At 43.9% G+C, this 23,583-nt stretch overlaps 1 protein-coding gene and 1 pseudogene across 7 annotated transcripts in view; both read right to left on the bottom strand.

The window, feature by feature from the left end:
* TNRC6C (trinucleotide repeat containing adaptor 6C) overlaps window positions 1–23,583 on the bottom strand; it is a 148,860-nt gene that overhangs the window by 26,042 nt on the left and 99,235 nt on the right. For 4 of the 7 annotated variants that reach the window (XM_078066167.1, XM_078066169.1, XM_078066165.1 and 1 more), the window contains exons 6-11: window positions 16,826–17,041; window positions 14,642–14,808; window positions 11,085–11,165; window positions 9,684–9,741; window positions 2,898–3,040; window positions 1,199–1,348 (exon numbers count right to left, since the gene is read on the bottom strand). In XM_078066167.1, the coding sequence (XP_077922293.1) occupies window positions 1,199–1,348; window positions 2,898–3,040; window positions 9,684–9,741; window positions 11,085–11,165; window positions 14,642–14,808; window positions 16,826–17,041 (815 nt within the window). The remainder of the gene's footprint in view (window positions 1–1,198; window positions 1,349–2,897; window positions 3,041–9,683; window positions 9,742–11,084; window positions 11,166–14,641; window positions 14,809–16,825; window positions 17,042–23,583) is intronic. The other 3 variants (XM_078066168.1, XM_078066171.1, XM_078066170.1) reach the window with 2 other exon arrangements.
* On the bottom strand, window positions 4,704–4,773 carry LOC118547199 (U4 spliceosomal RNA; annotated as a pseudogene).

Raw genomic sequence — 23,583 nt, 5'->3', positions numbered from 1 at the left:
AAATCCAGGCAGTTACCTTTGTGTTATATAGCATCACTGCATTTTAGGCGTACTTTCTGCTCTGCGGCAGCGGGTGGGCTCGCTCCCAGCACCCCGCCCGCCGGCCTGTTCGCCGTCCGACGGCAGAACCCCGGAAAGCAGGCATTGCACTGAACCACCAGCAGCATCAGCCACGTGAGACCGCGGGCTGAGGCCCCACCCACTGCCACCCTGGGACCACCGGCGCGCACGTGGCTCTGCTGGGCTGCCCCAAACATCACAGCGTCTACTTAAAGAGCTGCTTCAGAGGTGGGTGCGTGTCAGCCTCCCGTGCGAGTGAATCCATGAAAAGGACGTCCTACGGACGGGTCATGTCTTCCAGGGGGACTGGGAGACACAAGGGCCATGGAGCCGCGGTCAACACAAACTCGAAGTCCTCCCTTCTGTGATGCCTGACAGGGGCTCTCACATCCCCTGAGTGTCAGAGAAGGGAAAACACCAACGTGGCTCTCTGGAAACCACAGGGATGTCACCTCTATTTCAGGGAGCAGGGGGAGCACGTGGTGTTTTCTCAAAGACCACGGTATGGAAGGTTTGGACCGCTGGTGCACAGGATGGCATCACCCGGATCCATGAAGGGACCTGGCAGCTGGAGACCACCCTGCAGGACACACCATTTAAACCGGCAGTACTGAGCACTGAGGGCACTGAACTCACGTGTGTGTTCGTTATGTGTAAAAATAAATAAAGTTTGGAAGCATTTCCTACAACATGGCTCAATTTCAAGAACTGGACTCAACTCCCAAACCTGTACATCACCTGAAGGGAAATCCTTCTCCTATTTCAGCTACCTTAACATACTCGACTGTATTTTATTTTATTTTATTATTTATTTATTTATTTTTATTATTTATTATTTATTTTTTTAAGATTTTATTTATTTGTGAGAGAGAGAATGAGAGAGAGCATGAGAGGGAGGAGGGTCAGAGGGAGAAGCAGACTCCCTGCTGAGCAGGGAGCCCAATGTGGGACTCGATCCCGGGACTCCAGGATCATGACCTGAGCCGAAGGCAGTCGCTTAACCAAATGAGCCACCCAGGCGCCCTCGACTGTATTTTAAAGTACAGGTATTAGTTAAAAATCAAAGTGTATGTCCCAAACACATTTGTTAGAGGCAGGTGAAACCGAGACCACACTGGCTCTCTCCCCACAGCCTTACCTGTCTAGAAGAATTCAAGTTTTGCATGCCCAGCCCTGAGGCAATCCCACCCAGGGCCTGATTAGGGAGTGCACTGTTTGAAAGGGGGAGCTTCAGGCTTGGTGAAGGCAAAAACGGTGAAGTCGTGGGCTCTTCCACTAGGCCGCCGTCCTGATTGGAGAAAGAAAGGGTGAGCTGCGTGCAGTGTCCATCCGCAGACAATGCACAAAGCAGTTTCCCAAGGACATATAAAGGGGTATGGATGGATAAAGAATTAAAAGATCAAAAAAGTGTGGGTAACAAGAGAATGGAGAACATGGGCCAAAGGAAGAGGGGAAAAGAAAAAGAGAAAGAGGATTAAGATGCTGTTCTCGTAACCATTACTTCACACATACATTAGCTTACAATGTGCTCAGACCCTGCTGACTCCGCCCGGGGCAGGGCTCAGGAGAAGCACAGAAACATTAGCAAGTCTTATTTGGAAAACACTTTACAACCATTTTCAAATAAACAGGCTGCCTTCCTTCAGTACCAGGGCTCTAGGGGTACATTTGGTTGCATTCTGCCAACATTCAGCTGTTTCATATGGTTTAATCCAATAACAGGGTAAATTATAAAGCAGATGGATCTTACTCTTTTACATTATTAAGGTCACATTATGTGTCAGGCCCTTTGCAAATTTATCTCCTCTAACTCCACAACTAGCATGTAGTATTATTCTTCATTTCTTTTTTTTGTATTATTCTACATTTTAAAGACAAGGAAGTAAGTCAGGGTCCCGCACTTAGCAAGTTAAATACAAGATACCAAATTAAACTGGAATTTCACATAAACAACAAATAATATTTTAGACTAAGTGTGCTCCACCTATGACTGGCTGTTTATGTGTACTCCAAGTTCACTAAGGATCTTGGATGCGACGGGAGGCACAGCAGGGGGCAGGGCAGACCTGACCCTCCCCCCAGGCCCTACCCAGCCACAGCTTTCTGGAGGGGAGTGTGTGGCCGAGGATCCTGTTCATTTGTGGGCAGAGATGAAGTGTTATCTCTCTCTCCTGTGAGCCTTTCTGCTTTGTTGTGTTTTGTTTCTAAACCTGTCCCTTCTTGCTTCAATTTTATTTTCAAGGTTCAACATTTTGACTGATTTTCATGGGATGCTGTTCTCCCCCTCCTTTTGAAGGCACACCCATCTGGAGAGGGGACATCACTACATGACTATCCTGAAGGGGCTGAACTGGTGTGTGGACACGTGCAATCGCCCCGGGCTTCCGGCAGACGCCTGCAGGCTCTCTGAAGGGCCGAGCTGGGCCGACTAAGACACGGCTGCCTGCGCCCAACCACTTCTAGTTTCTTTTTCTCAGATTAAACATGTAACACATCATTTCCAATGTCTTATAAAATAAGACAGTAAAACAGAAATTTGATGACCCTTGTTATTGGACAAATTGAAGCAGATAAGCCAGCCAAGTTCACCCACTAAAATGAAAATCAGTTTTCAATTTCGGTACTTTTTAACCCTACCTACATCGTATGAAATATAACAGTAACACTATTTCTTCTGAGTTAAACGTTCACATATATTTTTAAAAAGTGGGTAAAAGTCACTTAAATATTACATGCAGCCTGGCAAGTATTGAATCCAGCTTGCATTAAGGACATAGTTAAAATGAAAAATACCTCTTGTTAAAAATGAACAAACAAAACACCCCCTAAATTCATACCTTGTCGAGAAAGGTGGGGCGGTCCCCGGAAGAGTCTTTGGAGACTGGTGGGCGGCAGCCAAGGGCTTTGGTGACCACTCCATTGTAGTCGGTCACTCCCAGTCCACGCTTGTCCACGTCCACCTTCTTTTCCAGCAGGGCGCCTGGAGCAAACAGAAGCAACACTTTACACCTAACCGCCCAACGAGTGTCAGGAGTAATGAGCACCAGCTGGAGCCTCTCAACCCCATGGAAAACAGGGAGGCCATGGTTTTGCTCCTGCAAGCTCCACAGTCTATGACCAGGCCCTGCTCTCGTCCCTGTTCCTGCTCCGCCCACTCCAATCCACCTGCCACTCTGCCCCTCAGGGGCCTATCCTTCCTCCCCACTGGGATGTACCCCCTCCTTCACACAGCCTTCCCCGGTTGTGTTCCTGCCCTGATCTTCCTGTTTAAAATGGCACCGCTGGGCGCCTGGGTGGCTCAGTCGTTAAGCGTCTGCCTTCGGCTCAGGTCATGATCCCAGGGTCCTGGGATCGAGTCCCACATCGGGCTCCCTGCTCGGCAGGAAGCCTGCTTCTCCCTCTCCCACTCCCCCTGCTTGTGTTCCTGCTCTCGCTATGTCTCTCTCTGTCAAATAAATAAATAAAATCTTTAAAAAAAATAAATAAATAAAATAAAATGGCACCGCTGACCCCTCACAGCCCTTGATTTCCATTTCCTGCATCCCCGTGAGCTGCAAGGGCTCTTCCAGATACTGGGGACACAGTATCATGTGAAAACAGGCAAGGTTTTTGTCCTCATGGGTTCGGGCTAGTGACTGGTTTGGCGTGGCTACATTTGATTTTGTGCTATTTTACACTTATAACAAGTTACAACTAACTTCTAGCTCACACGGATTGTCATTTCTGTCCTGGCAGCTCATACCACACATTTCGGCACCTGCACATTAATTACAAAGTTGGTCCTCATCGTTCACGGATTCTGTGCTTGTGAATTCACCGGCTCGGTAAATTTATCGGTAGCCCCAAATCAGTAATCGTGGCACTTTTGAGGTCATCTGTGGACAAGCGCAGGGTGGTGGATCTCTGTGGCTTACTTACTGCTTGTTACAAATCTGTACCCTGAAACACCACCACTCATCTCCCCACCCGCGCTGCCAGGTAACCACCATTTGCTGTCTATGCTTTACAGGTTGAACTTGGATACATGCCACATATAAGTGAGATCATTAAGTACTTGTTTTTGTCTGACTTCACTCACTCAGCATCATGTGCTTAAGGTCTGTCCATGTTGGTGCAGATGGCAGGAGATCCTCCTTTCTCACAGCTAAATAATATTCCACTGTGTACATGAACCACATCCTTTTTATCCATTCATCTGTGGATGGGCGTTTGGGTTGTTTCCATACCTTGGCTATTGTGAATAATGCTGCAATAAACACGGAAGTACAGAGATCCTGTCTAGATCCTGTTTTCATCCTTTGCGTATATACCCAGAACTGGAATTGCTGGATCGTACAGTGAGTCGACTTTACATTTTTTGAGGAACCTTCATATGGTTTCCCATACCAGTCGGACAAATCTACATTCCCCCCGACAGTGCACAAGGGTTCCCTTTTCACCATGTCCTCGCCAGCACCCATGTCCCCGCCAGCACCCATGTCCCTTGTCTTCTCGATGAAGAAAGCCATTCTGACAGGGATGAGGTGAGATTTCATTGTGGTTTTGATCTGCATTTCCCTGATGATGAGAGACGCTTAGCACCTTTTTGTGTGTCTGTTGGCCATCTGATCTCTTCGCAGAAATGTCTATTTAGTTATTCTACCCATTTTTAATTAGCAATAATCGTGCCTCGGATAAACCTCATTGGCTACGATACTGCCACTGCGCAAAGCTTCTACCCATTTTTAAAAACCATACTTTTTTTGTTGTTTCAGTTGACTGAGTTCTTTATATATTTTGGATATTAACCCTTTATCCAACATATGGCTTGCAAAATTTTTCTCCCATTCTTTAGGTTTTTTTTATTTTGTTGTTTCTTTTGCTGTTTCTTTTGCTGTGCAGAAACTTTTGAGTTTGACGTAGCCCCATTTGTTAATTTTTCTTTTGTTGTTTGTGCTTTTGACGTCATGCTCCCCAAATTATCGTTAAGACGAATATATATATTTTTAAAAGATTTTATTTATTCATTTGACAGAGAGAGACACAGCAAAAGAGGGAACACAAGCAGGGGGAGTGGGAGAAGGAGAAGCAGGCTTCCCACGATCAGGGGGCCCGATGCGGGGCTCCATCCCAGGACCCTGGGATCATGACCTGAGTCGAAGGCAGACGCTTAATGACTGAGCCACCCAGGCGCCCCTGTTAAGACCAATATTGACAGGCCTCTTCTTTAAGTTTTTTTCTAGGAGTTTTATGGTATCAGATCTTTTGTTTAAATCTTTGATCCATTATGAGCTAATTTTTATGAGTGGTGTGAAACAGGGGTCCAATTTCATTGTTCTGCAAGTTTCTCCATTTTTCCCAACCACGTGTCAAAACACTCTCCTTTCCCCATTGAGTGTTCTTGGCTCCTTTGTTGAATATTATGTTGACTGTATCTGACGGGGTTTGATTCTGAGCTCTGTTCCATTCCACTGGTTGATGTGTTGACTGTATCTGATGGGGTTTGATTCTGAGCTCTGTTCCATTCCACTGGTTGATGTGTTTGACTGTATCTGACGGGGTTTGATTCTGAGCTCTGTTCCATTCCACTGGTTGATGTGTTGACTGTATCTGATGGGGTTTAATTCTGAGCTCTGTTCCATTCCACTGGTTGATGTGTTGACTGTATCTGACGGGGTTTAATTCTGAGCTCTGTTCCATTCCACTGGTTGATGTGTTGACTGTATCTGATGGGGTTTAATTCTGAGCTCTGTTCCATTCCACTGGTTGATGTGTTGACTGTATCTGACGGGGTTTAATTCTGAGCTCTGTTCCATTCCACTGGTTGATGTGTTGACTGTATCTGATGGGGTTTAATTCTGAGCTCTGTTCCATTCCACTGGTTGATGTGTTGACTGTATCTGATGGGGTTTAATTCTGAGCTCTGTTCCATTCCACTGGTTGATGTGTCTAACTTTTTTTTTTAAAGTAAGCTCTAGGCCCAACATGGGGCTTGAACTCAAGACCCTGAGATCAAGTCACATGTCCACTGACTGAGCCGGCCGGGGGCCCCAGATGTGTCTATTTTTGTTCCAGTACCACACTGTTTTGATTACCGTGGCTCTGTAGTACAGTTTGAAATCCAGAAGTGTGATACTTCCAACTTTGTTCTTTCTCAGGACTGTTTTGGCTATTTGGAGTATTTTATGGTTCCACACACATTTTAGGAATTGTTTCTTCTGTGAATGCCTTCAGTTTTTTGATGGGGACTGCAATTTAACTGATCTTTACAATATTAGATTTTTCAATCCATGAACATGAGATGCCCTTCCATTTGTTTGTATCCTCTTCAATTTCTTTCAGCAAAGTCCTGCAGTTTTCACTGTGCAGATCTCTTACTTCCTTGGTTAAATTTATTCCTAAGTATTTTATTGTTTTTAATGCTATTGTGATTGGGATGGTTTTCTTTCTTTTTCAATGCTTCATCATTACTGTAAAGGAATGCAATTGATTTCTGGATGTTGATTTTGTATTCTGCCACTTCACTGAAATTGTTAATTCTAAGTTTTTTGACTGATTCTTTGGAATTCTCTCTATATAGGATCATATCATCAGCAAAAAACGAGAATTTGACTTTTTCCTTTCCAACATGGATGCCTTTTTTCTTTTTCTTTGTCCTGCCTAATTGCCCTGGCTAGGACTTCTGGTACTATCTTGAATAGGAGTGGACAGAATGGGCATTCTTGCCTTGTTCCTGATTTTAGGGGAAACACTTTTAACTCCTCTCCACTGAGAATAATGTTAGCTGTGGGTTTGTTGTGTATGGCCTTTATTATGTTGAGGGACATTCCTTCTATACCCAGTCTGCTAAGTGTGTTTTTTTGTTTTGTTTTAAATCATGAAAGGATGCTGTATTTTGCCACATGTTTCTTCCATATCTATTGAGATGATCACATGATTTTTATCTTTCATTTTATTGATGTTGATGTGTTACATTTATTGATTTGTGTGAAGTAGCCTCGCATCCTAGGTATAAATCCCACTTGGTCATGGAATATAATCTGACTCATTGAGTGTTGCTGAACTCAATTTGCTAGTATTTTTGTGGAGAATTTTTGCATCTACATTCATCAGGGATATTGGTCAGTAGTTTTCCTGTGGTATCCTCATCTGGTCTTGGTATCAAAGTAATGCTGCCTGGTAGAATGAGTCTGGAAGTGTCCTCTTCTTGATATTTTGGAAGAGTTTGAGAAGAACTGATGTTAATTCTTCTTCAGTATTTGGTAGAATTTCTGCCAGTGAGTCATTTGGTCCTGGAGTTTTCTGTGTTTAGATTTATTGACTGAATCTCTCTTTTTAAAAAGACTTTATTTATTTAAGAGAGAGAGAGAGAGCGCACAAGCAGGGGGAGTAGCAGAGGGAGAGGGCGAAGCAGACTCCACACTGAGGAGGGAGCTCAATGCAGGGCTCAATCCCAGGACTCTGGGATCATGACCCGAGCCAAAGGCAGACGCTTAACTGACTGAGCCAGCCAGGTGCCCCAAAAGTAAGGTTAGTTTTATGGCCTATCAGGATCTACCTTGGAGAGGCACTGAGTTCGAGTCCCATATTTGGTGTAGAGATTACTTAAAAATAAAACCTTTAGAAAAAGGAGGAGGGATCTATTCTGAAGAATGTTCCATGTGTGCTTGAAAAACATGTGTATTCTGCAGCTGTTGGATGGAATATCTGTGTGTGTCTTTGTTTTTTTAAGATTTTATCTTTTTTTTTTAATTTTATTTATTTGTAAGAGACAGCAAGAGACCACGAGAAGGAAGAGCAGCAGGCAGAGGCAGAGGGAGAGGGAGAGTGGAGAAGCAGGCTCCCCGCCCAGCAAGGAGCCCGATGTGGGACTCGATCCCCGGACTCTGGGATCATGACCTGAGCCGAAGGCAGATGCCTAACTGACTGAGCCACCCAGGCATCCTCTGTGTATGTCTTTTAAGTCCATTTGCTTTAAAGTGTGGTTCAATTCAATTTTTCCTTGTTGGTTTTCAGTCTGTATGATCTATCCATTGTTGATAGCGGGGTATCTGACGTCCCCTCCAGTTACTGTAATGTCTATTTCTCCCTTATGATCTGTTATTAATTACTTAATGTACTTTGGTGATCAGGTGTTGAGAATGGATGTATTTTTACAACCATTACATCTTCTTGATGTATTGACCCATTTCATCATATAAATACCTTCTTTGACTCTTATTACCCATTCTGGCTTTAAGTTTATTTTGTCTGGTATCGAGCATGGCTATGTTTGTCTTCTTTTTGTTTCTGTTTGCTTGGAATATCATTTTCCATCCTTTCAACATGAGCCTGTGTGTGTCTTAGAGCTGTAATGAGTCTCCGGTAGGCAGCAGAGAGTTGGGACTTGTGGCTTTAATCTATCCAGTCACTCCGTGCCTTCTGATCAGTGAGTTCAGTGCACTGACATTAAGAGAGATTACTGACAGGGCGCCTGGGTGGTGCAGTGGGTTAAGTGTATGACTCTTGATTTTGGCTCAGGTTGTGATCTCGGGCTGTGGGATCGAGCCCCACTTTGGGCTCCACGCTCAGTGTGGAGTCTGCTTGAGATTCCCTCTCTCCATCTCTCTCTGCCCCTCCCGCTCGTGCTCGTTCTCTAAAATAAATAAATCTTAAAAAAAGAGAGAGAGAGATTACTGACATGTAAGGACTTACTGCTGTCCTTTTATCTTTTGCCTTCTGGTTATTCTGTCTCTTCACTGTTTTTCCTTCTGTCCCTGTCTACCTTTGTACATTGGTGGTTTTCCACTTTCTGTCTCCCCTTTTTGTGTTTTGTGTCTCTGTTCTGGATGTTTGCTTCGTGGTTACCATGAGGTCTACATTAAACATCTCAGAGACAGAAAGTCCTTTTCCTGCTGACACCAATTTCTCTTTGTTGGCTTATAAAAGTTCCATCCTTTTGCTCTTCCCCTTTTATATTTTGATGTCACAAATTATCTCTTTTTTGTGCTGAGATTTTGTTACCAAGTTGTAGTAGCCATAGTTATGTTTAATTTTCTTTTCCTTTAACCTTTATGCTGTAGTTGAGTTTAATATACCATTCTAAAACACAGTGATAGTTTTCCAATTCTGACTATTTATCGCCTTTAGTTATTACTACTTTTAAAGCAGCTCCAGAACGAGGGCGGCTTGTTCTTGAGGTAAATCTCCTCTCTCACACAGAGTAAGCGCTCCACCAGCAAGAGACATCTCTGCTGGCCCTGAGCAAGCCCGTTCTGGGGCCGGGCGTGAAGAATGGGCTCAGTCAGTGTCAAATGAAGTCTGGCCTGTGGTCCTCGTGTCTTTCTCAAAGAATGTCACGATGACCTCTCCTCAGAATGGATGGAAAAACTCATCTATTTGTCGAAGTACTAGAAAAAAATGAAAGAAGCAAACATGCCTCCATGTGGGGTTTGGCCGTTTGTCCTGAGACCACCAGTCTCCAGAGACTTGCTGTGTGGTTACTGCACGTCATGTGGTTACTCCTTGCCGAAGCCTGGTCCTGTCTACCCAGTACATATTCCACCATTAACGCAAGACTACAATGAAATGTTTCTGGAAATCCAAACTCCACACACTGGTACCTTTTAAAAAAGTGTGCTTTAAGTGTGCATCATATTACTTACTCATGGCCTGGTCAAGATTCATATTGTTACTCTTCAAGGCCTCTTCAGCTGGCTCTCTCTGTGTAGGAAAATAGTTTTAGTTAGGATTATGCTTTTATAATAACAAAAAAGCTAGTAAAGAGTTCTATCCCTATTAGCTTAGAGAAATTATTATTGTTGACCTAACAATGACCTAATATTGCCCTATATTACTAGGCTTTGGAACTAGGAATACTTCTCTTTGTTGTTGAGGCTAGAGACAAAGGTCTTCTAAGTAAAAGGCACTCAGAATAAGAACATGTATTGAATTGACTTTTAGTGAATTTACATTTAACACTTTAAAAACAAAATGTACAGTGCCCGTGGAATCTTGTCATTGATTCTGTACAAGTAGCAACCATTCAGCAAAGATGAAATCTCCACCAGGACAGTTTCGGGAAAGTTACTGTAGGAGTTAGAGCACAGAGCTTCATTCTCTACTTTATGGACTCTGGGCTTTGCTGTCAACTGTTTTTCACTAAGAAACGTAAAAACAAATCAAATCAAAACAAGTAGATTCATTTTCGTAATTATCCCTATGATGGGAACAGATGCATGTCAGCACGTGCAGGCACCACGGTAGAAATGGGGACACCTGGGCAGGCCTCCAGCGTCCCACCTGTCCTCTCACACGGGAAGAGGCTGGGCCACCCCTGGGTCTGTGCCCTGCCCAGTGTCAGAGGGCCTGGGCCTGCTATGAAGTATACAGTTTCTAGACTGGGCCACGCTGCACTCATTCTTTAGGGACATTCACAGTAATCAAAAGATAAATATTCGCTTGAGTAATGATCTGGAAAGAAGACCTTTGAAGGGAAGATGTAACAGACGCAGGTGATACCCACACTATCTGAACCCCTGCATTCGATCTCCGGAACTGAACACATCATGACACATTTTCAGAGGGTCGTCCTGCAATGTGAGCTCTCCCCACCCAGGACCTGAGAGTCAGGTCCTACTCAATAGGCTTGGTGAGGATTCTTTTTCTGGACACAGAGCTTTAGTACTTTATACCAAATTTTCTCTTGTCATCTGTCAATCTACTGCATGAACTAATGAAAATTCACTTTTAATTATAAATTAAAGGAAAGTATGAAACTGTATAAGCCAAGGAAAAGAACAATCACACAGCATGTGTTATTCCAGGAAAAGGCTCTCACACCTTACTTGATAGAAACAGTGTGGGTCCTTGCTGTAGTTGAAAGCAATGCTCCCTAAACAGAAGTGCTTGTGTGAAAGGGGAATTTACAAATTAGGTTGTATGAACACTCTCCTCCCTCAAAAGTCTTCCTTCCTTGTTACGCATGACAAACGTGGGCAGGACACAATCGGGGCCATGCAAGGCAGCACACACGGAGGTGAGCAGTAAAATAAGACACCAGTCACCGGGAAGCCCATGTCTGTGAGTTGTTTCATCAGCCGGCTCATGATCCAGGCCTCGTCCTGCTTGCCAGATGTTTTCATGCCCTAGAATGAAGTATGGGTTACATTTTAAGCATTTCTTCTAGAAACGGGAGATGCCTAAAATTCCCAGTGACTTAAAAGTTAGAGAATCTTCCTGTATTCACGTTGAATAATGCTGTGCGCCAGAAAGTCATGGCTAGTTACTATGGAATGCTTTAGGGTGCACTGCAAGTTGGCATGTGTGTGTAATTTATGGACTTTAATGTTTTTTAAAGATTTTATTTATTTATTTATTTGTCAGAGAGAGGAGAGAGAGAGTGCATGCACAAGCACGGGGAGCAGCAGGCAGAGGGAGAAGCAGACGCCCCGCTGAGCAGGGAGCCTACATGGGACTTGATCCTAGGATCCTGGGATCATGACCCGAGCTGAAGGCAGACGCTTAACCCACTAAGCCACCTAGGTGCCCCAATTCTCTTGCTTTTTAAAAGTCCATAAATTAGGGATGCCTGGGTGGCTCAGTCAGTTAAGCATCTGCCTTCGGCTCGGGGCATGATCCCAGGGTCCTAGGATCGAGTACCACATAGGCTCCCTGCTCAGCGGGGAGTCAGCTTCTCACTCTGCCCCCTCCCCACTCATGCTTACATGCTCTCTCTCTCTCTGAAATAAATAAGATCTTAAAAAAAAAAAGGCAAGAGAATTATTTTTCTTCCCCAGAGAATTTAGTTCATCACAAATTAGTGCCACTTCCATTATCAAATAATCGTAAGTGCTTCTCTGAACATGGCCCTATGCTAATACTATGTGAAGTTTACAAAAACTTTTATGTTTTCTGCCCTTTTATTAGCTTTACCGTAAAAGATGACAAAATGCAGAGGTTTTGTTCCAACAGAATGAAAAGGAACAACAAGCCTGTTAATTTTACTGACTTCTCACGGCTTGCAGCCTTTAGGGTGGAGAAGAAAGTAAATGGGCAAACATCAGTGAGGGACAAGATGAAGAGGAAAGGAGAGAGCAAGCGCAGGGCAGAGGAGGGGAGCGCAGGGCAGTGTAGAAGGGCTGAGCGGGGATGTGAACCATTTTCCCAGTAATTTCCCTTCTATTCTCACAGCCACAAAGATTCCAACCATGCGTTAATATAGTAGGAAAAACATCCTCCTCTAAAATTATCCTTCACAGTGCTTTTCGGAGTTGAGCCTGCCGTTAACTACAGAATGGAGCAGATGGGACAATATTAAACTAGCAGGCGCTCTCTCCTTGAGGAAGCAGCTTATTCGGAGGCTGCGGGAACCACTGCTGCGCTGCCAGGGCCGGAGTTGCTGGGATTACACAATATTTTAATTTTCCAATTTGGTATTTCTGGTCCCATCATTAATTGGATTATTTGCCAGCCCGATTGTAAAAAGATTCCTTTCTGAAGTCCGTAATCACTTCTACTCCTAATGATTTTAGTTTCTGGGTTCTGCTTACAGCTAATTGAATGCTTTCTTCAACTAATTTTTTTTTTTTGAACAGATAATACCTTCATAATACCTTCAGAGCATTTGAAAGTAGAAAAAGGGTATACACCAAAGCATCTTCTTCCCACCCCCTCCTCCATCCGCTTAGCTCTTGCTCTCCCCAAGAGGAACTCCCCCTTCACACCCGTGCCCTGCCCCCAGAGGAGGTGTGTACTGCACACAGTTTTCTGTACCTTGCCTTTTCATTTAACAATATACTTTGGTGATCTTTTCATATGAATATATACAGAATTTCTGTTTAAAAATCTGTTTGGCTCTCCCCAGTGTGGATGTGGTACAATCTAACTAGTCACCCCGCTGATGTGCATTTAAATCATCGTTTTGACTATAGACACGCTGCAACAGAGAGCTGTGTACAAATGCCATCTGCTGCACCCGTGACAAGTGGAAGTGCCACACCCACGTGCCAACATATCTGCAATCAGGACAGAGGACGCCAAGCTGCCCTCCGTGCGGCTTACACTGCTTCACATTCAGCAACAGACCAGGGTGCTGGTTTTCTCACAGCTTTGTCAACACAGCCTGTTTGTGAGATGTGTGGATTTCCGCTGGTCTGAGAGATGAAAACTGGCATCTTCAGTGTTGTTTTATTTGTTTTTTAAGAAGATTTTATTGGGACTGCCTTCGGCTCAGGTCATGATCTCAGAGTCCTGGGATCGAGTCCCGCATCAGGCTCCCTGCTCAGTAGGGTCTGCTTCTCCCACTCCCTCCACCTCTCCCCCAGCCTCACCCCCTGCTTGTGCGGTCTCCCAAATAAGTAAATAAAATCTTAAAAAAAGAAAAAAAGATTTATTTATTTGAGAGAGAGCATGGAGGGAGGGGAGAAGAGCAGAGGAGGAGGGACAAGCAGACTCCGCACTGAGTGCAGAGCCCGACATGGGGCTGGATCCTATGATCCTGAGATCGTGACCTGAACTGAAATCAAGAGTCAGACACTGAACCGACTGAGCCACCCAGGCGCCCCTCGCAGTGTAGTTTTAAATTGAACTCTCTTTCCATAAGAAAACAGGCTGAACACCCTTTCATATGTGTAAGAGCTGTCTGCATTCCTTTTCCAGGGACCATCTATTTATATTCTTTGCACCTTTTTCTAGTGGGGTTACTAACTGATTTTTTAAAAAATCAGTTTCTAGGACCTTTCTTTATATATTCGGGAGATCACCTCTCTCCATGCTAGCATACAAATTTTTTTTTCCAGCTTGTTATTTGTCTTTTGACTTTTTGGTATTTTCTGTCGTGCACAGTTTTCACGTGTATCTACTGATTTGTAAGTCTTTCATTTGATGGCTGTTAGATTTTGGTCCCACTCCAAGACTGTTTCTCAAATTCTTTCCCATTTTATATTTTTATTTATCATACTTAAATTTGTGACCTACTTGGATTTTATCTTGGTGCATATATGAGTTGTGGATCTCACTTAATTTTTCCAGATGGCTGCCTGTTTGCTACAAGACGACTTAATGGTCTACCTCAGGAGTTTCAGACTTAACGGTCTGAGGACCAACCCCATTACCCTCTCTTAAAGATTGAGGATTCTAAAGAAATTCTGGTTATATGGGTTGTATTTACCAATATTTACTGTATTAGAAATTAAAACTGATAAATTTAAAAATAATTTGTTTAAAAATTACAATAATAAACCCATTCTGTGTTAACACCAATAACATTTTTTTTAATGGAAAATTATGTTTTCTAAAACAAGAACTTTTAGTGAGAAGAGTGGCACTGTTGTACATACTTGCAAATCTCCTTACTGTCTGGCTTCTTAGAAGCGGCTGGATTCTCATGTCTGTCTCTGCCTTTGCTTTGCTGTCACAGCAATGCCAGGTAGTCTGTGGAAAACTCCAGCCTTCACTCAGGCGAGACCCCTGACAAAATCTCAGAGTCTTCCAGAAGTACCCACAGCACGCAAACAACTCCTGGTCTACCGCTCATCGTTAACTGGAGATACCACCTCCACCCTGAATGTGTTTTTAAGTACCACTGATTTTTAGAGTTTCCTTTCTTTAGTGTTGCACACACCTTTGGGAGTCCTTTTTTGGGGGCGTTCCCCCAGGAACTGCAGGAGGAGGTGCTTTCTTGGGAAGCAGCATTATTCCACATGCCCCCTTCTTCATCTTCCCACTGACTGGTGCCAAGGTTCATGTCGTCCCCACCACTGCCCCAGCCTTCTTGCATAGATTTTGAAGCTAGAAAGAGAGCAAACATGAACTTACCAAACTCACCTTTCCTAAAGCAGATGCTATATTATAACATCATTTAGGGGAAGGTGGGACAAAAGGGGTGTATTGTAATCTACCTTTTTACTACTTCGTTTCCCCAAGACCTAAGAATTGAATTTCTTGAGCTAGTTACAGAATACATATGCAAATGTGTATATGTTTTTTTCTTCAAACTCCAGCTATTTGTCGTCTGTGCTGTTACAAACTCCCTTAACCGGCTAGAGGTGATTCTGAAGCGTGGACTTCCTAACAATAAATCCCGGGGGCTACAGGAGAAGGTGGCAATGTCTGCATGGTATGAAATAGCCGGTAAAATGCAGAGTCCTAACAAATACCACTGTCCTCCATGTGTTGTTTTTTTTTTTAAAGATTTATTTATTTATTTGGCAGAGAGAGAGAGAGTGAGAGAGGGAACACAAGCAGGGGGACTGGGAGAGGGAGAAGCAGGCTTCCCAAAGAGCAGGGAGCCTGATGCGGTGCTCAATCCCAGGACCCTGGGATCATGACCTGAGCCAGAAGGCAGATGCTTAACAAATGAGCCACCCAGGCGCTCCGTCCATGTGGTTTTTGATTACCACTTGATCCAAACCTGCAGCAGTATTCGGACTAGTGCTCCTTCAATGTGACCAGCCAGGAGTCACCTGGGGATCACGAGAAACGCACAGATCTGTGGTTGGGCCCTATAGTCTGTTTCTGACAAGCTCCCAGGAGATACTCTCAGAACAACAGGATGGAGACAGCCGAGGCCATGGGCAGATGGAGCCCAAGCTGACTACTGAGTTTTGATTTCAGGATATTATTTTTTTCTACTTTTTGAAGATATAAAGTGATTTTGGATATAAAAGTTAACCCAAATTTTCACTTCCTGGGAGAAGGTGAAGAAGGCCAAAGATTAAGTGATAGTACAGTTAGCTGGAGTCTGTAAGACTATGAAGATATGATGCTTTTTCAAGGCAGACACGTGTATAATAATGCCTCCAAGTTCAAATTATAAAAACAAATATATCCCCTCAAGATAGCATGTGAATCTAAGTACCTCCTTATTCTTTAGATCTGCAACAAGAAAGTGAATGAATGGAATAATAATCCAGCAGAATGGTAGATATACAGAACACACTATGCAGGGTTAGCAAAGTAACAAACACAAAACTAATGCAAAATGCAATAGCAAAAATATCAAACGCATAAAGTTGCATTTTAGATCTAAGACACTTAAGGCTGTCCAAAGAAAACACGAAGCTTTGCAGCCATGTGAACAACTGATCTTATTATTGGACTTAAATCACAATCTTAGGTTCATGCTAATGTCCTACGTATAGCATTGTCAAATTCCCATACGTCACAGAGTTCCACTCGGTGAATGCAATGTGGACATTTGTGAGAATGGATGTTTCACAGGTGTACTTATTACACTTCCAGAGAATGGGAGGACAATGCAACCAAATGGTTGTTTCCTTTTCTTCTAAAAAGAAAGGAAAGGAAAGGAAAGGAAAGGAAAGGAAAGGAAAGGAAAAGGAAAAGGAAAAGGAAAAGGAAAGGAAGAAAGAAAAGAAAAAGCGCCAGCCTGGAGCACCCGAAGTAGAACGGTGCTCACAAGACGCAAGCGAGGCAGGAAGGGCCGAGCGCTGTGGAGCACTGTTGGGCCTCAGGAAGGCCCACCGGCACGCCTTCTTCCACCCCGCCGCTCAGGGAGGCAGGAGCGGAGGGCAGGCCCCAGGACGCCGCTGCGGCGCACATACTCCTCCCGGTGTCTGGCACACACACGGTGTGGTTTGGATTCTGGTAACTAATTTTTTTTTTTTTTTAAGGAGAGCATGGGCTTCTGTTAAGAGCTCCTCTGTGTCCCTGTACCAGACGTGGCAAATGTGTTAAAGTACAAATAAAAGGAGTAAAGTGTCCTAAACCTTGAATTCTTAAAATTCAACAGAAAGTATCCCTCTCAAGAAGAGCCTGACCCACTTCTCAAGCACCGAGTCAGGCTTACCTGGTTTGCACAGGGCTGGGGTGGGGGCGGGGGCGCTGGCTCTCCCGAACGTCACCGGTGGCTCCGCGGGCTGGTCCCCCCATCCGCTGCCGCTGCTGGGTGGCTTGCCCCATGCTGCGGTGCCGTTGTCAACCAGGGCGGAGGGGGAGGACGGCTCTCCCCAAGAGCTCTCAGCCTTTGAGTGGACATTAGGCATCTCTCCCCAGCCCGCTGAGACTGCAAAGGGCACCGACCGAGAGAGAACATAGTAAGAGTGAAACAGAGGAGAAGTAGAAATGGGCGTTTCAAGTTCAAAATAATTTCGAGATGATCTGTCTTTAGGATGGCTTTGGGGGAAAGCAGAAAGGAGGCAGTATCATATCTAATTAGATTTGTTTAGCTTATTAAATTCCCAGTGTTTTCACTCCTGACCGCCACCCACTTAAAATCGAGAGCCCCTTAAACATTGAAGACTACTGAACTCACAGTATCTGCAACATAACAGGGCTTAAAAGAATATTTCAAGACTCATATTTAAGAAGCAGCTTTTACACTTCTAGTATTACATGTAACCTAGAAGAAATTTTATGTTACATTATTCTCTTATAAGAAAAATTTATAAGTTGCAAATATATACTGAAAATCATCCTAGCTTATCTTTGACCGTCAAAGACAGAGATCTGGGCAAGGCCACAAGAAGAGGGCAGATGAAACATGTATAGGAAAGCAGTGACAGGAAATCCAGACGGTTCTCAGGCAGCACCCGGTAGCTGCGAAGGAGCGGAGGGAGTCTTCAGGATGGGAAAGATGAGAGGATCGGGCAGGAGGACTGCCCGGGTCCTGGAACACTTCCTTCCCTCGTCTGCCAAGTGCTGTGGCCAGAGCATCCTGACCCCCGGGGCTGGCACCTGATGAGGGTGCGCAATGGGGTCCGGAAGGTCATGGCATTGCTCTCGACACGCACAGGAGAGGTCATGGGGCCAGGCAACAAGAAGCATCTCGCCAGTATCTTTACACTTCAGCAAGAGAAACATTTTACGTTACATACGTACACTTCACCTTCCCAAATCAATCCAGACTTCACTTTGCTTCTGCCTATAAGCTTACTCGACACTACTGATAACTGTGTTGATAGCTCACATCAGTTGTAATTTTCATATGGATACAGTTTCTCAGAGATGGAAATGTGAACATTTTAAATACTAACTAAAGAACAGAGAGCATACAATACAGTTAACTGTAAATTTTAAATAATTTGGTTGCAAAATGGGTATTACCATCAATTATGAAGTTTATTACTCTTCTGACTAAAAATAGTATGGAATCAGCTCCCCTGATGCTCTTTATTCTAATAAAATGCAGTAATATTGATTAATGGCAAAAGACCATGCAACCTATGAATCATTTTAAATTACAAGCTCCATGCTGAGCAATAAATCATTGCCAATAACAGGAAAGTTAGCCCTAATCAGTTATTGTCAGCAATAGCTAACTATAATATTCCCTATAATTACACAGAAAACAATAATGTATATTGGGGAAAGTAGTTTTATAAATTTAAGGGACAAAATTAAATCAGGAAAATTAACATGGCTGACAAAAATTACGGATGTTTTAAGAAGATAAAATAACAGATGTTGCTAATAGTCAATCAGCTGTAAAAATACTGATTTATTGCAGGTAATTAAATAACATACTCACTTAAAATCTGTCATCCTTATACTTCCATCTTTTTGAAAGGCAATACTACAAATGATTTAAGTAAGTCAAAATTAAGAATAAATATTAAGACTACGGTAATTATAGTTAATCGATTTTTATAAAGCGTTTTCAATTCCTGTTAAAGCAATGGAAATGTCTACAGAGTATGTCTATCTACAAGGCAAATGATCTGCAAGCAGCATGTTTCAAAATTTTACAAATGGAAGAATAATTTTTTACCCCCAAATCAAAAGAACAGTATTTCTTTTTTGTGTGTGTGTGTGTGGTGAAACAAGAAAGGAATTTCAGTGACGCCAACACCAGGAAGCCAGTGGACTAGTGTCTCAAAGACTATTTCCCCGACAACATTTCCATTTTAAGTTGATCTCTGGCAAGCATATAATTTACCGATAATGCCGAACACGCACACATCAGAACGCGTGCACCGCAGGATATTCGGAAGGCCCTAGAAGAAGAGATGCTACGACCTTGAGGCACAACAGCTAATTCTGATTCCAAGCAAGTACTTCCAGTAGGTAGAAAATAACTGTAAATACATACTATTAAAATAACCTACAACGTTTAATGTTTATTGCTGGCGTGAATTTTGGTAAGCTTTTTGTTAAAGATGGGCTTAATGAGGCAGAAAAAAAATTCTATCTTACATTTAAAACAGTGATATCAACACTTTTTAAATGGCCCTTCAAATGGTACTGCTTTTGACAAAATGTTTCTGGGGCCTGGGGGTCGGCCAGGAATTCTTGTCTCCCTTCTCCAACTGAACAAATACCGTACTAGGACTAAAATAACAATAACAATGAAATGCCACTAGAATATGTAGTTTTCATTCAATTTTAAATACACTTTATTTATCAGAATGGAGAAAACAAAGTACCTAGGTGGTAGACACCATGAAGATCAGTATAAAAATGAACACAAAGCAGTTCTAAGGCCAGGAAATAGAACTGACGTCAAGAGGCTCCACCTCACCCATGATCCCCATCTTAAACACTCCAGACGGTCAAGTTCATGGATGGAGTTCTTTCTTTTGTGAAATAAGAAACCAATTCTAGCTTGTTCCATGGATGCTACCTGTATAGTTTTATAAGTGTGACAGGCAGTCCTTGCTGGGAAGAAAAGTTTGGTCAGACAATGGCCGATCATAACTGAGTGCAGGAAAGAGAAAAGCCTGACACGGCATCGGCAAGCATCCGAGTGCCGCCTGCATGCTTGGCATCTTCCATACTGACTGACATAGTAATGGGATGGGGTTTTGTTCCTACCAATGGCCTTTATGCCTAATGTACACTTATTATCAGGCTTTCATGCGTGGTTGGCTACTGGCTTATGGAGGGACAGAGCAGAACTGGGAGCTGTAGCAATAATTACTTTTTCATATTCAAAATCAAGAGCAGTATTTATCTAGTGAAGCTTTATACAGAGTAGTTTTTCTCAGATGATCAAGCACCCTACTTTTCAGAATGCCTCGTTTTGTGAGCATTTATTTGAAGCTTCTCTTCCAAACTCAGGGGACTCTACAGGAGGGTTACAGATAAGGTCCTTTTTCAAAAGCGGGCCCTGTGGCCTCAAGCTACACAGCAACTGCTCAGAAGAGCAGCTTTTGCCTGTCTTATGGGCCCATCACAGACGGTCAGTATTAGAAAGAACACATTTTTTTAGTTTTTATTTGAGCGCACTAATAGAGATTTTAAATGTGCCCTTTCTTATTGATATATGGGGGAGCCAAACTGTATTTTTAATGGTCTTATTTATTCATTTTGAACTGAAGGTTTTGCCTACAGCAAAAACTTCCGCGTGCATCCTCAGGAGATGCACTGATAACGGGGCAACGTTAAGGAGCAGGTACTGTGTGGTGCCATCGTATACGACCCGACACCCCATGTTAAGAACAGCCTCATTGAGTCCCTCTCAGGCAGCTTACCCTCTCTGACCAAAAGACAGGCACAGGGACATCTCTCCAGCAGGACACTTAGGATGCTCTGGTTCTCTTTCCACTCCAGCCCCTCTTACCAAGTCCCCCAAAACATAGGAAAGTAAAAACACTCTAACCAACCCCCCCGCCACCCGCGTTCCCATATCCACAAAAAGCAGGCTGCTCAGATGACTCCTCTTAGTAACTACTGTGTGGTGCTTAAAATAGAATTACTCCGGCTGGAGAGGTCTGGGAGATCTATTTCTGAAGTTGCAGTGTAAGAACAGTTGAGCTCTTGGCAGCATCTTGCTGATTCACTCTGTCTGCAGGTGACTCCATTTTTTGGTATCGTTTTTGTACCAAAGAACGATAAAGGAGCAGGGGAGCTGCTAGGACATTAAGTCCTGCAGGTAGGACAATGTTCTCCAGCTCCTGCTCTTAAGGAGACTTGGAGAAACAACATACGTGTTTATCAACCTAGGCAGAGGATTCAGTTAATCAGATGGGTGATATGCCTCTTCCATGATTAACTCACATAATCTCTGCCTTTGGTTATATTATTTGTGCCAGAAAACTAAGTGAAGAGCAAACATAGTATCAGTGGATTAAGTACCCAAATGTAAAGTGAAGTCTGCCTCTGGTTGGAGTTTTCTCTAACCCGCACAGGGCGACCACAGTGATTACCTTGGCACTGCTGCAATGCCCAGTGGAGGCGAGACATGCCTGAGAAACTGGGGAGAAGAGGTAGTAAAATGGATAAAACGATATTCCGGAGTCAGGTCAACATTAGCAGTACAGTCCCAGTGTACCGACTGGCCTATGAAAGTGATGCTCTCACTTTGGTCATCCATTGGAAGACACAACCCCAGGCAGGATTTTATTTTTATGACCACTCTATGCTGCTGGTTTAGCTCGGATCTCGTCTATAATGGCCTTCCTCTGTGACTCTAAATTAACTGTATGTGTAGTGCTCTCTACTCTCCGACCCCTCAGTCGCTTTCAAAGTTATCTATCTCAACGTCTCAGTGAAACCTGACAGAGTTCACCGTGAGGTTCTGCCTCAATCTCACTGTTCGATTCAGAGCCTGCAGGGAGGATCTGGTTTTCATCAAAAGTTGTATTATTTAATATTTAGTGTCCTCCTGTATCCGCAAACTGATTGTTAAGTGTCAGGATATTTATTTCTAAGTGTACTAATCAGGCTGGTTAGTATTTTTAGGATCCACTTTTATTCCCTCAGAAACAGAAGTAAATGCTATGCTTGCACTTCCTCACTTCTGGCCACACCTCCAGTAACTGTCAAAACAACAGACTGGTTCTCCAAGACTTGATAGCTCCTTGCCACATTAGGCCACAAGTCAGCGGGTCCTGCGTGTCTGGCCCACGTTCACACGAAGTCACCGGGGCAACGTTAAGGAGCAGGTACTGTGTGGGCGCCGTCGTATACGACCCGACACCCCATGTTAAGAACAGCCTCGTTGAGTCCCTCTCAGGCAGCTTACCCTCTCTGACCGAAAGACAGGCACAGGGACATTTCTCTAGATTCCTGTGCTCCATTCCATCTCCTGAATGGGTTCGAAGCAGGTCCAAATAATCCAGTTTATGAAGCTATACTGCATTTCCTAAATTACTATCAGTTTTCCTCAGGCTTATCAGAAAATGAATTGATATCAATGTAACAGGAATGGGACAAAAATAACTGTCCTGTAGCATTTACTTCTATAAAACCAGACACACATAAAAAAACGTAATTGAGGAAACATATTTTGTAAGACAGAGAGCCATACTCTTAGAGAGGAGTTCTGTTTTTTGTTTGTTTGAAGTAGGTTCTATGCCCATGGAGCCCAATGCGGGGCCTGAACTCATGACCCTGAGGTCAATACCCTTGCTGAGAACAAGAGTCAGATGCTTAACCGACTGAGCCATCCAGGTGCCCCCACAGATCAACACTCTGAAGTGGTGACGATCAACAACTTAGCACCTGAACTCTGACAAAAGCGCAAATTTGTGTGAAGCCAGCAGGCCAATAGCAAAACCGCAGAACACCTGTAAAAGAACAACTTCACCAAGATCAGAAACTTCATCAGTTAGTCGGGTGCATGGCTTTGCTGGGAGTGCAGAAACCCAGCAGATTTATGAAAACCAGTCTGGGCAAGTCTTCAAGCCACGATGAGCTAAGCCACAGCCTAGCGGGCGCTGTGACTGCTGCTGCCCAGATGTCCCCAACCCCACGAGGAGGGCCATGAGCTGACGTTTGCACTGCTGAATGGAGAGGACTGAAAGGAACTAGCGTGCCGCCATCGCTAAGAGGGAGCTGGTGTGACAGTGTGACCGCTCCTTCTATCAGCTCAGCTCAAAGAACGGCTCAGTCCGCCAGGCTGGGAAAGTGCCAGGCTTCTAACACCTGTAACCCCCGAGAGCGAGGAGCTCTGTTCTCACTGCACAGGGTGCCTGCTTCAGGCTTGGGACATGAACATCGCAGGTGACGTGGGGAGGAAGCACGTCTCGGTGCGGCTGCTCAGTGTCCGGGAGGGAAAGGGACTACCGCTGTAAGTGGAGCCATGGGGCAGCGACCCCATCATTATGGCGCCATACACTCAACTCGGCAGTCTTTGCATGTGGGCTGACTCCATGGAAAACATTTGTCTCACTTTTTTGCCTCTGTTAAGTGTTTTGTAAAACCAAGTTCCCAGCTGCTTCCACACCACTGCTCCAATCACATAGATCACACGCATGCGTAAGGCCCGAGGGCTGGAGGGGAGGCAAGGAAAACAGTTGCCATGGTTGGATGGAGCACATTTCCCTTCTTTTCCACTCGGTGATAAGATGTGTAATTTGTTAAAAAATCATCTATAAATATTTTTCATATAAAAGAGAATGATTTTGGCCCTTCTAACTAAACAAGAATGCCTTTATCCAGGATAAAGCTCACATTCTTTGTCCACTAAAAACCAGTAAGAGAGTGGGGCGCCTGGATGGCTCAGTTGGTTAAGCGACTGCCTTCGGCTCAGGTCATGATCCTAGAGTCCCGGGATCGAGTCCCACATCGGGCTTCGTGCTCAGCAGGGAGTCTGCTTCTCCCTCTGACCCTCCTCCCTCTCGTGCTCTCTCTATCTCATTCTCTCTCTCTCAAATAAATAAAATC

This window comes from Halichoerus grypus, chromosome 2 (genome assembly GCF_964656455.1).
Source record: "Halichoerus grypus chromosome 2, mHalGry1.hap1.1, whole genome shotgun sequence".
In the NCBI taxonomy this organism is placed as follows: Eukaryota; Metazoa; Chordata; class Mammalia; order Carnivora; family Phocidae; genus Halichoerus; species Halichoerus grypus.
The sequence above is the reverse complement of the archived record's forward strand: the minus strand, read 5'-3'. Positions and strand labels throughout refer to the sequence as shown.